At 41.4% G+C, this 15,345-nt stretch overlaps 1 protein-coding gene across 1 annotated transcript in view; it reads right to left on the bottom strand.

Moving 5' to 3' along the window:
• The window catches only part of RASAL2 (RAS protein activator like 2), a 302,004-nt gene that overhangs the window by 19,981 nt on the left and 266,678 nt on the right, over positions 1-15,345 (bottom strand). Inside the window, exons 10-12 of the mRNA XM_018575279.1 lie at positions 4,217-4,361; positions 3,976-4,120; positions 670-906 (exon numbers count right to left, since the gene is read on the bottom strand). Of these exons, the coding sequence (XP_018430781.1) occupies positions 670-906; positions 3,976-4,120; positions 4,217-4,361 (527 nt within the window). The remainder of the gene's footprint in view (positions 1-669; positions 907-3,975; positions 4,121-4,216; positions 4,362-15,345) is intronic.

Raw genomic sequence — 15,345 nt, 5'->3', positions numbered from 1 at the left:
AGAAAAGCAACAAGTTTGCTTTAATCAATAATACGAAATCACCTGCACTCCATACAGTGTACAGACCTTGTTGAAAAGTTGGTGCTTGAAGTGACGACATGGATGGCGCCATGTCAGATACAGTCCATAATAGAAGTCACCAGCACTCGATATGTGCAAGAAGTAAAGCACTTTATTAAATTGTCACATGTGTCATACAGCCAGGCAGGGTCCCTTCTTCTGGGGCGACATAGCTTTAATCAGACACCACCCACCAGAAAATGCTTACACTTCCTTTGCTCTCCCGATGCTCCCTTCAGCATCCAGAACGGAGATGAATTAAGTGGCAGGGAAGTGAAAGGGAGGGAAGAGGGAGAGATACAGTAAAGTGGGCCATTTACTTTGCCCTGTACAGTCAAAGCACTGGTTCACTTTAGGTTCATACAATGGACCTTCTCACATTACTACACTACATGATTTTATGATAGGATTAGTGTTTCACTAATGAGTTTTGTTGTCTGGAGATGCTCTTTTATTTCAAATATATCTCAACCTTTCACATATGTATGTGGCTATGCATAAATGTTTTTACAGCATAGTTGGAAATGCATTTGGTGTTTACAGATCCTTACAAAATATCAATAATATTGATTAGAAAATGCTTAATAAACTATCACTAAAACCACTTACTTAGCAAAGTTGGCCAGATTCTGGATGACCTTTGCAATTAGAGTCAGAGTTCTGGAGGTGCGATCATCAGGGTATTCCTGCATGAGGCCAAAGAGACTAGGAGACATGATCGATGGACACAGGAATCGGAGGAAGAGGGAGGCACTGATCAGTCTCTCACTGATATCCTGCTTCCCTCGGTTAATACACTGCTGCTTCCAAGCTGCAAACACCTCCTTCAGCTCCCGGGGAAAAACACTACAAAAATGTAATACAAAGAGAGGTCAATCATTTACATGTCCTACTACTGTACAGCTATACGGCTCTACCACATGATAAATATTTACATTTTTGGTGAGGGGTGAATCAATCCTATACCCTGCTTCAGTATAGATATACAATGCCAACATAAAACAGAAACTTGCTTTTTTTGATAGTGGAGGGTGAAACAACCTGAATACTTTTTCATAGGTCTCCAGAGGTGCAATCTTCGTTCTGAATTCCCTGGCCTGTACAATGGCAGACTGCAGCCATTGCACAGGTAGAATGGATGCATCCAAATGTGAGCGGGAACACCCAAACCTTCAAGGTATACAGTAACAGACCTAGAAACTGAGGCTAAGATTTAAAAAAAATAAAAAAAATACAGGTACTTCGAGGTACTACATAACATGTAACCTTCTCCCCTACATCTCACAATTTTGCAATTGATGCCTGAGAAGCCAGTTGCCAGGCCTGTATACTGTCACAGGGGAGCTAGTCATGTGCAGTTACTTTATGTAAATGCTGTATAGGTTTTCCATGGGGATTTTGAGGCCAGTGCCAATGGAGGGCAAGACTAGGTAAGTGTTGTCTTACTTTTCCAAGTACTAACAGTGCAGAGTTCCATTAAAGCTCATTACAATTATTTATCTATATTTCTACAGAAACTGCCCCTATCAGAATGTGTTTTAGCGTTTTTAATTTCCTGTTGTATGAAAAATGGCACAATTTAATTCCCAGACAAGAACCTCAGCACCCCCTCCCCTTTGTGCAATATAGGCACGGTTTGATTTGGTGTTGATTAACTGATTAACAAATTAGTCTAATAACCACCCTTTGCATCTTCAACCCATATTTGTCTCTAGTTATAAATCTGTAAGTGGCCCTGTTATAAGACGTTTGCTCACCGTTGGTATTCTTTAAAAAAAAGAATACGGTTTATGAAAAGATTGCATGTTGGTAGCTCCATTTGTCTGGCACTCACATTAAGAATTTAAGAAGTAAACATTTCATACAAGGGTCTATGTGTGCTGAAAACAGATCAGCTCATTGTGTATTGAAACAAAGATCACATTCATTCGGACATAAAAAACATTGACACCATCATAATATGGTACTATGACAATGTGACTTGGCCTGGCAAACTGTCAAAGCAAAATTTTTGTCAGTAGTCGGTTGTGTTTTTCACATCCTCAATCTGTGCTACTTTAGCTGCTACTTCTCTCGGCATTGCTAAAAAGAACTGTGTGGTACACATTTAATGGTCACAAAAGTAAAATCTGTTATCATTTATCAATGGGGTTGTTTACAAGTATGACAAATGTATGAAAAACACATTCTAATACTCTCTTGTGTAACCGTTACACACTGCATACAAAGCTGTAGAGATGTGGCACATGTTGTGCTGGTTTACTAAAAGGACAGCTACGCCACTTCAAATGTAAAATAAAAGGGTAAAGGATTTTGAAGAGGACCAGAGCAGTGACATTTCTGGGCAATGTCCTCGAAAAGAGTCATCAGCAGAAATAAAGTTGGGCTTGATGAGAACTCAGTTCTCAGAGTTGGCCCAATTGCACTCAAAATTACACCCTCTCCTGACCCAATGAGTGCAGGCACAGTTGAAGTGGGGCATTCCCGGCTCCTTTGTGACATATAGCTGCAGGGTAGGGAATGGGCCTCTCTGCAACTTCTGGGTCAGGAGGAGGGGGTGGTAGTCTGAGGTTTGAGCAGGCTTGTTGCGCTCCAAGCACAGCCTCTTCTCTAGTCACCAGCAGTGCTTACTGAAAAAATGGAGGCCAGCTCAATGTGAGGCAGACATGTCTTGGTGGCCAGGGAAGGTTTCCAGCATCCTCTAGTTACTGCAGGCCCTGCTGCTATCCATGTAGGGGTGTATTCGTGTATAACATGGGCTTTCTTCTCATGTCTATGCCAGTGTCACAGGACTTGAAGCCAAATGATGCACAGTCCTTCACAGAGAACTAGGAACAATGTAATTGATAAAAGTGCAGTAGTGGCAGAGAGCATATGAAGTTATCAGCTGACTAGAATTCTGGCAGGATCACAGGAATTTTTTTTGCAGGTATAAAATACTCTTAATGATTATTATTAAATGCTTACAATGATATACTTTAAGGGGCCAAAAAGGGAGCAAATTGGAAAAGTTCATTGTTAGAGTTTACACACTTTAAGTGGATAACATTCCTTTCAGTCACAAGGTGGGGTGGGGAGACCTGTGAGTGAAAGTGAAACTGCAGCAGAGAAAGATCCGGTCCCCTCTTCTGCTAAACAGGGCCGTGCTGTGTGGCAGAGCCATGTATATCCACGGAACATTCCTTGAAAATTGTTGGCTACAACAAAATGATTCTCTAACAAGTTAGAAATTGATTCCGAACTTTTTCAAGTGTATATAAGCACTATCATTTAACTTCTCGCATTTGCTTGTTATATCTGTTTGATAAGTGAAAAAAACTAAAAACCTGTTGATCATGTCAGAAATCCAGAATTGTCTTTTGCTCGCTTTCTGTGTTGTCTCAAGGAGATTAACTCAACCTCCCAGGCCTTATAATGGGACTACAGAATGGAAAATCTTTATGTTGTAGAGATGAGAGAGTAGGCGAGTTTGAGTAGTTAAGCAACCAAAAATAGGGCAGGGCTGCCACCACTCAGTCCACAACAGGACTTAGGATCTAAGTTAACTTCTGGCAGATCAACTGGTAATTGTATGCACTTGCAGGGTTTTTAAATGAACAAAACCTGGTGAAATGTGCAGAGATGTACCGAATATGGTTTTTCTTTTTTATTTGATCCGACATACTCTAATTGTTTTTTGTGTACCAATAATGCAGCAAAGTAATATGTATTTGCTGAATAATATTGGAACATTCAAATAATATTGGCTGAATCTTCCATGACTGTCCTATCTATGGCCGGCCTTGAAAAAAGCACTATAGATTGTCTTTAAGATAATTTCAATACATCAGGCCTGGCAAGACACATCTTTAATCTCCAATTTGTAACAAAGCCATGAAATGCATTATTCTGCAGAGAAAAGATCGGCTTACTCACCAGTAAGAATTGATGATTTTACAGAAAGCCAGCTCACAACACATCTTTAAGTTACTCTGATGCTCAGCAAGCTCGTTAGATGAACATTTACTGGGATCAACCTCACAGTTTTCATCTGACTCATACAGGGCCTTGATAAACTCCCCTGAAGGATGACAAAGAGAGTGAAAGCTTAGAGAGACATGTGAGGAGGAAAGAAATCCTTAGATTACTCTTACCAAAATTGGAGGAGAAAACTTACCAAGAGCGTCATGCAGGTATTTCTGCCCAACTAACTTCAAGTACTCTTCAATGGCTTTGGTGGCCAGTGTATTTTCCCTGAAGATTAGGACATCATGGTCACCACATCTGTCTACCTCTGACATCACTAGATCAGTTAGAAAGTCCTGAGAAAATATAATGAAGATACTTAGAGATGGCAGTGCTGGGCATGGCAATATGTATATCTCAGCCAATGAAACATTTTGCCACAAATGTAAGCAAGAGGAATACAAAAATTTATCCACTAGAGCAGAGGTGGGCAACTCCAGTCCTCCAGCTGTGCTTTAACTACAAATACCAACATGCCTTTGCCTCTCGGAGCTATGCCTATAACTGTCAGTCTTGTAATGCAGCATGGGGCTTGTAGTTCCACAACAACTGGAGGGCCAGAGTTGCCCACCCCTGCACTAGAGACACTGTTCTTCTGCTATCTCAATCTTACATATGCTTTGGAACAAGAGTCACTTCGACAATTATCACTGCAGTGACTAATGGCCTAGTTGTTATTAAAAGCATGTAATCAACCTGTCCTCAGCAAAAAGCACCATTTAAATACCTGGAGACCTTCCCTTTTATTATAAAGGGGCTGCAGCTGTGACACACAACCGTGCAAAACAGAATATATGCACAAAAGACCATTGAAGACTGTCTGATTTCCTCTTTCTGATTTCTTGATTGATTCTAATGTCGTATGCACTATACAATACACATTTACAGTTATAGAATTTCATTATTCAATTAAGGGTGGATACATTACACACATAACCATAATGTTAGAAACAGGTTTCCTTTGCTGACCCGCAAAGCTGCATGATGAGAAATGTATTTCTTGCACATCCTATTTGCAACTCCTTTCTAGTTATAAATTGATGAGCTGTTTGACATTTTAATTTTTTTATTGTACCCGTAGACCGAAATACACATTGGAAATACTGGGAGAGGGAATATTCTATGTACTGGACACTGACATTTTTTTGTGACAGCTTACTCATCTGCAAAAGATCATATGCAAGAAGTCCTACACTAAGGAAAAACACCAACAGTTCATTAAGTCCCTCCAGGGCACAAAACGCATGTAGTATGAATTTGTCCTTGTAAGAATCAGTATTTTCACAAAGGAATCTGGCTCTAGTTTAACTGCACCCAAAACATTTAATTACCCATAAGCATGTGACTGAATGTCTTTAATAAAGCACACTTGGCTTTCATTTTACCATCTTCTGACTAGTAGCTGTTGAACTGCATTCAACTTTGAAAGGGCAGATGTAAGTAATGCTCGATGCCTCCCAGAGTATGTATTGGACTCTACAAATAAAGTGTCTTTTTCCTACACTTGTAACATACCTGTGTGCAGAAGATAACATCCCACATCTTCACCAAATCAATGCTGGTTAAAAACTGGACCGCCTGCGTGGACTTAGTCAGGTATATGATTACTTTGAGAAGGAAAACAATGTTTTAAATGATCCATTTTTAGGAACATTTAAACTATTAAGAGGATGTGAAGATCGGGCTCAGACCCAGCACAGGAGCCTGAGGAACTCCAATTACATTCATGTGAAGTATTTTATAAGCCTATGAAATTCAATCTCTTGTTGTGTCCAATTAAGAATGCCCTCTACAAAAGGGTATTATTTGAAGACAGTCCAAAGAGCAGTAGTAGATAAACTGTACCTTGCGCCCAATCTGTTTTCATTTCAGGGCCCCCTACCTCGGGAGTGCTGCTTACCGGGTTCAATGAACAGCAACAGATGGGGAGGCCTAAACAATTTTCCCAAATACCATAACTTATTTGTCAACAAGCAAGGCATTAAGCTTTACATGTGTCATGTAGTAGGAAAAAAAACCAGTGCAATGTTACAACAGCTAAGCTCCCTTAGCACCCTAATCCCGTACTCTAAAAAGAGACCTTACCAGAACAGATAAGATCCACATACGTTAAATGTAAAGCAGAGACATAGGCTACTAAAGGTGCCCATACACTGTACGATTCTCGTACGAGAATCGCGGGAAATCCCGCGATCGTACGAGAATCGTACAGTGTATGGAAGGCGTGCGACCGCTTCTACTGTGCGGTCGCACGTCCTTTGTCGAACCAGCATGCTCGAAAACCCGCAGAGAATCGTACGATTGTCGGCGGGTTTCTAGCCTGCTCGTTCAATAGCTGTGGAACGGGCCGATGTGCGCACGCGCACACTGCCCGTTCTGCATTGCAGTCATCGGAAGCACGCCTCTCAGCGGGGCGGGCCTTCGATGATCGCAAGTACGTTCTGCCCGTCCAAGGTGGGCAGATCGTACGAGCTTTCAATAAGCATACGTCCATCGCAAGACAAAAGTCTTGCGATGGTCGTAAGGTGTATGGGCACCATAAGGAGTTAATTTATTATGAACACTTGGAAACAAATATGGTCAAGTACCCCTCTTCACTTCCAACCTGCCCACTATTCACAAATCAAGATATTCCCAGACTTGTGCACTAAGTTCAATTTTCTGGCAGATGAATGTGATGAAAACCATATCCATAGACCGCTCACAGAGCAGTTTTTGATACGTAGATGCTTTACCCGAAATTGCAAAAACGATGGTGAAATTAAATCTTTGGATGCCATCAAACAATTGGGTTTTTATGTGATGCTTCTATGAGCAATTATGTCTATTCATTCGGCTTGAGGCAGCAGTATTTATGAAAGCTACAGAAGAAGAAAAATTAATTTACTGGTGGGAAAAGTTCTCAAATAGCTCAGTCAATCTGTAATTCTTAACCTGACAAGTACTCTCCATTATTTTCTCAGTGTGTTACTGCGAAGATATCAATGCAGGTGAAAACATATCTTAAAAAACACATCATAAAGGAACTCATCAGAATAACTTTACAAAACCGTTTTAAAGGAGAACTATGGGGGTCAGTGTTTTTCCCCATAGTTCTCCTTAGGGTAACGGGAGGACACAAACTAGCGTCCTCCCGTTACCCTAAGCTCAGTATACCGCGAGCTACAGCTCGCGGTATACTGAGGTGGTCGGCTTAGAACTATGAGGTGAGTGGAAATCACTCATCTCATAGTTCTCCTTTAAGCAACAACCAGAAACAAAAATTCTTCCAAACCATTATAAACACATTTTAGGCCCCATACACACAGAATACGTTGCGTTACGATCCATTTTTTAATGGATGGTAACACCAGAGCAATGCTAGCGCAAAGCTTTAGTGAAATATGTCAACTCTGGACATGTCACTTCACATAAAGCTTGACCAAAAAAGAAGTAAAAAACCCCCCCCAAAAAACAAAAGGCTAAAAATCGTGGATCGGATATAAATCGGAAGGAACAATCGCAAGGCAACGGACACCTCCATTGCGTTGTCATTACCTTGCAATTTTGGTGTGAATAGGGCCTTAATCTGGTGCATTTATGATTATTAAAGTGACACTAAACCCAGTTAAACTTTAAAAATGCATTCAAGTACCCTAACTATTAACAAAAATTTATCTTATCTGTGTATCACTCGGCTTCAGATATTTCAATCACCTCTGAATTGGTGCTGACACTGTCCTTCCTTCTGGAGGGTGACTGCTTTTGTTCCCCATGGTCCCTGTGTGTGTTGTAAAGTAGTCACCGCTCCAAGCTTGCTCCCGTGAAGGACTACAATCTCAATACAATTTAGTAAACTAAATGTGAGATTGTAGTCCATCACCGGAGCGAGCTTGGAGTGGTGCCTACTTTACAACACACATGAACCCATGGGGATCAAAATTAGCTCCCTTCCAGTTAAGTGTCACTTTAAATATGGGCTTGTTTAAAGCAAGCCGTACGAGAAATAGAGGCTACAGTGAATTATCAAAATGGCTATAAAAGTTTGGATGGGAACTTAAAACAATAAATGTCCTAAAATAAAAACATGATAAAAATAGGTTCATAAATACACTCGTAGTCCTGACATGTGATAACACGTTCTGCTATAAAAACGTATGATTTAGATTCTTTACAAAGCAGTAAGATAAACAGAAACTTGGAATAATAAAAATCTTAGTGATGCTTTGCGTGTTATCTTGTAGCACTGGGTACACTAGGGACAATGGCAGAGGAAAGAACAAATATAGATGTGTGTCTATGGAAACACTGGGCAGAGGTATTGTGCTCAGTTATTTGAAAGCTAATGTGTCTCTGAATGTTACCATCTAGCTGCATCTCCGAACCGCAGCTTGTGAAATATGCATCACGCATGAAACACTACAACAGTTGCGTAGAGAAAAGGCCACCATTACCAGAAATATCAGCTACAATTAATGCTAGCAGTGGCAAGTCACATGCTACTGGACTTGTTCTGTAATGTTAGACGTTTCACAACTTATCCAAACCATTTCTTCAGCTGTAATGAACTGATTAGAACTGAAATAGTGGATAAATAGGCTGCAAAACATCTTCAAAATTACAAATCCAGGTGAATGTGAATAACCACTTCTAGCTATATCATGTTTTTTTGTAAGATTTTACAAAAAAACACACACACACTATGTCACATAATACATTCTGCAAACATATTTAGAAAGTGGTAACATAATTTTCAAATGCTATGTGGTGGAATCGGGTCCGGATTTGTGGAAATATAACATAGGCAGCAGAATTTAGAGGTATAGTGGTGGCTATACATCCTTTTCACACCTTTCTTTGTATTCAGAGAGAAACTTAAGAGAGTTTACCACTGAGCACTATTATTACATTGTATAATGCAGGGCTGGACCAATTCCAGGAGCCAGCTGGCGTCTAACTTTTGAGGTTTTCGCTAGCTGTTGTCAGTGGAGCTGGCTCCTAAAATAAATTCTGTTGGCTCCTGGTTTGGACAGAGCGGCTCCTGAATTCCATATTAATTTGTCCTCCCCTGCCTGAATGTTATTTTAGAGCTACTAAAAGTGGCCACAAATGGCAAACATTAAAGGAGAACTATGAGGTGAGTGCTTTTCCCTCCCCTCATAGTTCTAGCCGACCTGTGACAATGAGACTGTCACAGGTCGGCTAGAACTATGAGGTGAGTGCTTTTCCCTCCCCTCATAGTTCTAGCCGACCTGTGACAATGAGACTGTCACAGGTCGGCTAGAACTATGAGGTGAGTGCTTTTCCCTCCCCTCATAGTTCTAGCCGACCTGTGACAATGAGACTGTCACAGGTCGGCTAGAACTATGAGGTGAGTGCTTTTCCCTCCCCTCATAGTTCTAGCCGACCTGTGACAATGAGACTGTCACAGGTCGGCTAGAACTATGAGGTGAGTGCTTTTCCCTCCCCTCATAGTTCTAGCCGACCTGTGACAATGAGACTGTCACAGGTCGGCTAGAACTATGAGGTGAGTGCTTTTCCCTCCCCTCATAGTTCTAGCCGACCTGTGACAATGAGACTGTCACAGGTCGGCTAGAACTATGAGGTGAGTGCTTTTCCCTCCCCTCATAGTTCTAGCCGACCTGTGACAATGAGACTGTCACAGGTCGGCTAGAACTATGAGGTGAGTGCTTTTCCCTCCCCTCATAGTTCTAGCCGACCTGTGACAATGAGACTGTCACAGGTCGGCTAGAACTATGAGGGGAGTGAAAAGCACTCACCTCATAGTTCTCCTTTAATATAATAAGCTTTGAAAAGCATAGCTAAATTCTGCAATTCACCTAAACTGTATGTAAAGGCCAAAAATGAAGGCTCTTTACCTTCTAAAGCAGAAGAAAAAAAAATGGCCAGGATGTCAGGATTTTTGGGAGAAGAGCCACGCAAAGTCTCTTCTGCCAAAAAAACATTTTCTTCTGCCCCAAACATGCATGTGCCCTAAGATGCTGTGAATAGGCCTGATACCAGGGAGGATGTAAACCCCACTGTGTATTCGAAGGAGTTACATCTTCAGTGGCCACCCTATAGCAGAAGAGGATGCGTGAGAACACAGTGGAGAAGTGGTGATGGTGGAGAAGTGGTGATGCGATAGTGGAGAAGAGGTGATATGATGGTGGAGAAGTGGTGATGGTGGAGAAAATGACAGCGGGGACCGACCATGCATCAAACAGTGCCAAAAATAAGCACATTTATAAGGTAAGCGTGCCATATCATGCATGTACACTGAGTGGCCAGATTATTATGACCACCTGACGTTTGTAGGCAAATTAGCTATAATTTCGCGCTGAAGTTGCTAGAGGGCCAGACCATTATAAATAGGGAAGCAGGTTGTTTACCACGACAGTAGAAGTGATTTGTTTCTGAAGATATGGGTAAACAACGCGATTTAACAGCCTTTGAAAGTGGGATGATTGTTGGCGCTCAAGCCATGGAGCAAGTATCAGCAAAACAGCAGAATTCGTTAAATGTTCAAGAGCAGCTGTTGTTAAAGTGTTTAAAGACTGGACTGTCAGCCGAAAATATGGGTCTGAACGTGCGAATTGTGGCCGTCAGCGACTAGTAAATGTTAGGGCAGAACGGAGAGTGGCAAGACTGGTTGAAGACAACAGAAGGGCAACAGTGCATCAAATGACTGCAGATCTTAATCAGGGATCCTCTCAAATGATCTCTGAACGCACTGTTCGCTGTACACTGCATCGTATGGGATATGGAAGACAAAGGCCTGTTCGAACACCTTTGCTGTCTGAAGTTAAGATAAAACGTCTCCAATTCGCACAGGAACACAAGGATTGGACAGTCGAGCATTGGAAAAAAGTCATGTGGTCCGATGAATCACGTTTCCAGTTGCATCATGCAGATTGCAGAGTGAGAATTTGGCGGAAACAGCATGAAAGCATGCACCCCACATGCATGAGTACAACCCTTCAAGCTGGTGGGGCAGTGTTATGGTTTGGGGCATGTTTTCCTGGCATGATTTGGTGCCTTTAATTGTTGTGGAACAACGTCTGAATAGCAGAACATACCAAAGTATCGTTGCTGATCAAGTTCATCCCATCATGTTGATGGCGTATCCCAATGGAGATGGCTTCTTCCAACAAGACAATGCGCCATGCCACGGTGCTCGTATTGTGCAGGAGTGGTTTCAAGAACATGAGGGAGATTTTACCTTGCTTAGGTGGCCCCCACAATCACCAGATCTCAATCCAATTGAGCATTTGTGGGACGAAGTTGAAAGAGCCATCAGGCAGCTGGTTCCACAACCATCAAATCTCACAGAACTGGACAGTGCTATTCATCAGGCATGGTGTCAGATTCCTCACATCACCTTTCAACATCTCGTGGAGTCAATGCCAAGAAGAATCGCCGCAGTATTGAAGGCAAAAGGTGGTCCAACAAAGTACTGATGGGGTGGTCATAATAATCTGGCCACTCAGTGTATAAATTGGGCATATATTGAAGACTCTAGCAGGTGTCGGCCAATAGGAAACAGGTGGGTGCAATTTTTATTTTAACATTCTTTTCACTTATTTGCTATTCTGCTCGGTACCTCAGAGGTACCGAGCAGAATAGCCGACCCGAATGCTGCTGAAATCAGCCTTACAAGCCTGAAGTGAATAGCCGAACAGCGTTCGGCTCACTTCACTTTGACTGGGTTATTAACTCGGCAGCTTTGTGAATAACCATGTAAATATTTTTTCCCGCCTCAGTTTCGTGCAAAATATGTGTTCAAAATCCGTTGTGGAGAGATTAACGCAATTCTGTGCAGTTGTAACATATTCAAGTGAACCTTTTAGTAATTTTACAAGCTTGCAAAAATAAATTCCTAATATATCATATATGGCAGCAGTATAATAGTAAAAAAAAAAAAAAATGTACATTTTATTACTAAATGTTATTTAGCTTCAGTCCCGTTACTATGCCTAGGCTGAGAGGCAGGTTAAATCAAATAACTCAACAGACTTATACATGGATACTATTCTGCTATAAAATGTAAATAAGGCAAAATGTATATTATATTTATGTAAAACATGAATGCTTATGACTGTAGGGAAGTAACATTTCTTCCTGTAAGACCTGCCTGGAAAGGGGGTAACCATTTTGATTGCCGTCAATGCAAAGATTAAATTCCATCTGCTAGCCACAAAACGGCCGTGGTCTTAATGGCAACTAGATGATGACAGAAAGCTTACTTATATTACCGATCAATAAGTTCTAAAGCAAAAAGCAAGATGAAAAGTTATTAACCTGTTTTAAACAGGACAATAAGACTGAAAATGCAGAGGCCATATATAAGATAGATGATGGATGAATAAACCTTTAACCACAATTTGCCATAACAACAACCACTATTTTCAGCAATGACAGCCAATGAGAGAGAAATTTAAAAACTGTAAATGATCATTATAGCAACCAAGATATTCATTACAGATTACAAAATGAAGCATTTGTTTACATTCTTCATACCGGCTTCTGCACTTGATGCCTGCCCATACGCAATGGAACCTTATAGACTTCTATGGGGCTGGGAGATGGATAGGAGCTGAGCTGTATCCCAGTCAAATAGACGACTACTGAGCTCTAGGGTGCATGCTCTGTCATTATGCGTCAGCGCAAAAGATGTAAATACTGTGGCAGACTTTAGCGGTGAGACCTTGGTAAGTATGAAGTTGAAAAGTTGTCTTTACTTTTCAAAGCCCAGTCAGAGTATTTTGTTTCCATCCTTCCCTTCCACCCACCTCTAACCCATCCTGATAGGCTTTTGTTTCCCCTTACCTTGTGAACTCGGATATACTCACCTGAGTTCCCCCTGTACGTCCCTTACAACTGCCGCCGCTTCTGGGTGGAGGCATGCCAAGATCACCGGTGCCCATCACTGCCCTCCACTGATGTCAGTCCTCTTCTGGATCCTGCGAGGACCCAGTCCAATGGACATCCAATAGGAAGTATCCACGTAATGCAGGCGCTGACATGGACACTCAAAGAAGGAACCAAAGCAGGAAGTAAACAGAAGAGAAGACTGTGGGCTGCTTTAATCGGAGAGGGAGATCCCTGCGGGAAACGGTGTCTGACCGTCACCACTCTCTGCAGGGAGGTGATCGGGAAGTGAGCGAGCGATGGTATGTGTTTGTTCACCTCCCAATCTATAGAGCCAACGTGTGACAGCTTCATTGTCACATGTAGCCTCTAACTATGAGGATGAGTGCAAGTCACTCACCTCATAGTACTCCTTTAAGTTAAGCATCCCATAGTGGGGCGTGGGAGAGAAATGAAATGTATCCCGGAGTTGAGCTTTAATCCTATACTCCAGGCACACATTTGCAAGATATTTGCATTCTTTAATACATTATTAAAACATATTTATTAAATGCAAGCAGTTTAAATACCTGACTTTGATGAGAATTTAATATATTGGGTGGTATTTATTAATAGCATCACATAAAAAAGGTAAGCATTATTTTAAGTGAAAATACACCTACACACTCTTTACACTGAGTGGCCAGATTATTATGACCACCTGACGTTTGTAGGCAAATTAGCAATAATTGGCTATAATTTTGCGCTGAAGTTGCTAGAGGGCCAGACCATTATAAATAGGGAAGCAGGTTGTTTACCACGACAGTAGAAGTAATTTTTTTCTGAAGATATGGGTAAACAAAGCGATTTAACAGCCTTTGGACGTGGGATGATTGTTGGCTCTCAAGCCATGGAGCGAGTATCAGCAAAACAGCAGAATTCGTTAAATGTTCAAGAGCAGGTGTTGTTAAAGTGTTTAAAGACTGGACTGTCAGCCAAAAATCTGTACGTGTGACAGCTTCATTGTCACATGTAGCCTCTAACTATGAGGATGAGTGCAAGTCACTCACCTCATAGTACTCCTTTAAGTTAAGCATCCCATAGTGGGGCGTGGGAGAGAAATGAAATGTATCCCGGAGTTGAGCTTTAATCCTATACTCCAGGCACACATTTGCAAGATATTTGCATTCTTTAATACATTATTAAAACATATTTATTAAATGCAAGCAGTTTAAATACCTGACTTTGATGAGAATTTAATATATTGGGTGGTATTTATTAATAGCATCACATAAAAAAGGTAAGCATTATTTTAAGTGAAAATACACCTACACACTCTTTACACTGAGTGGCCAGATTATTATGACCACCTGACGTTTGTAGGCAAATTAGCAATAATTGGCTATAATTTTGCGCTGAAGTTGCTAGAGGGCCAGACCATTATAAATAGGGAAGCAGGTTGTTTACCACGACAGTAGAAGTAATTTTTTTCTGAAGATATGGGTAAACAAAGCGATTTAACAGCCTTTGGACGTGGGATGATTGTTGGCTCTCAAGCCATGGAGCGAGTATCAGCAAAACAGCAGAATTCGTTAAATGTTCAAGAGCAGGTGTTGTTAAAGTGTTTAAAGACTGGACTGTCAGCCAAAAATCTGGGTCTGAACGTGTGAATTGTGGCAGTCAGCGACTAGTCAATATTAGGGCAGAACGGAGAGTGACAAGACTGGTACAAGACAACAGAAGGGCAACAGTGCAGTGTCAGATTCCTCCGATTCACCTTTCAACATCTCGTGGAGTCATGAGGCGGCCCAACGAAGTCATCTCGTGGCCCAACGAAGTACTGATGGGGCGGTCATAATAATCTGGCCACTCAGTGTACACTTTCTTTAATAAGAAATAAACCTTTTTTTTCCCTACACCAGTGTTATCTTCAATGCCTAATTACCCCATTAAGTAAACATAATGCTTTCCGTGTCCCTTGGTATTTGCTGTGCTTCCCCAGTTAGGCACTTGGTTGCTAAGAGTATCCAGTTTATTAATAAAGCTTTCTAATTAGGAAAACACCTTATACACTGCACGGTTATCAATGGAAAATATAACATCTAATCTCTTTGCAGCCCATAAACTGCTGTAGCTGAAATCAGCCATTTACAGGCACGCTGCTGCATGTTCAGCAGCCCAATTGTTAAAGCAAGTTGCCTAATAAAACTTGCAGCAGTTGTGTCTGTCACAGGAGAGTCGAGCAAATAAAGATGGTGAGAAACACATCTAGCGGAAATCTTCACTGCTTACCGAGCTGGAACACAAAACATCTGATATATTGACATCAATAGAAAGGCCTTCCCAGGACTGCAATTCTTTCCACGCATTACCGTCTTCCCTGTGTGCAAGTATTAGGTCCATATCTTTTAAACACCGCAAGAACCATCATTTATCTGGGAAAGGTTCTTT

Source organism: Nanorana parkeri, unplaced genomic scaffold (genome assembly GCF_000935625.1).
Source record: "Nanorana parkeri isolate BGI_ZX_2015 unplaced genomic scaffold, ASM93562v1 scaffold52, whole genome shotgun sequence".
Lineage (NCBI taxonomy): Eukaryota > Metazoa > Chordata > Amphibia > Anura > Dicroglossidae > Nanorana > Nanorana parkeri.
Note: the sequence above shows the minus strand (reverse complement) of the source record. Positions and strands in the feature narration are given on the sequence as shown.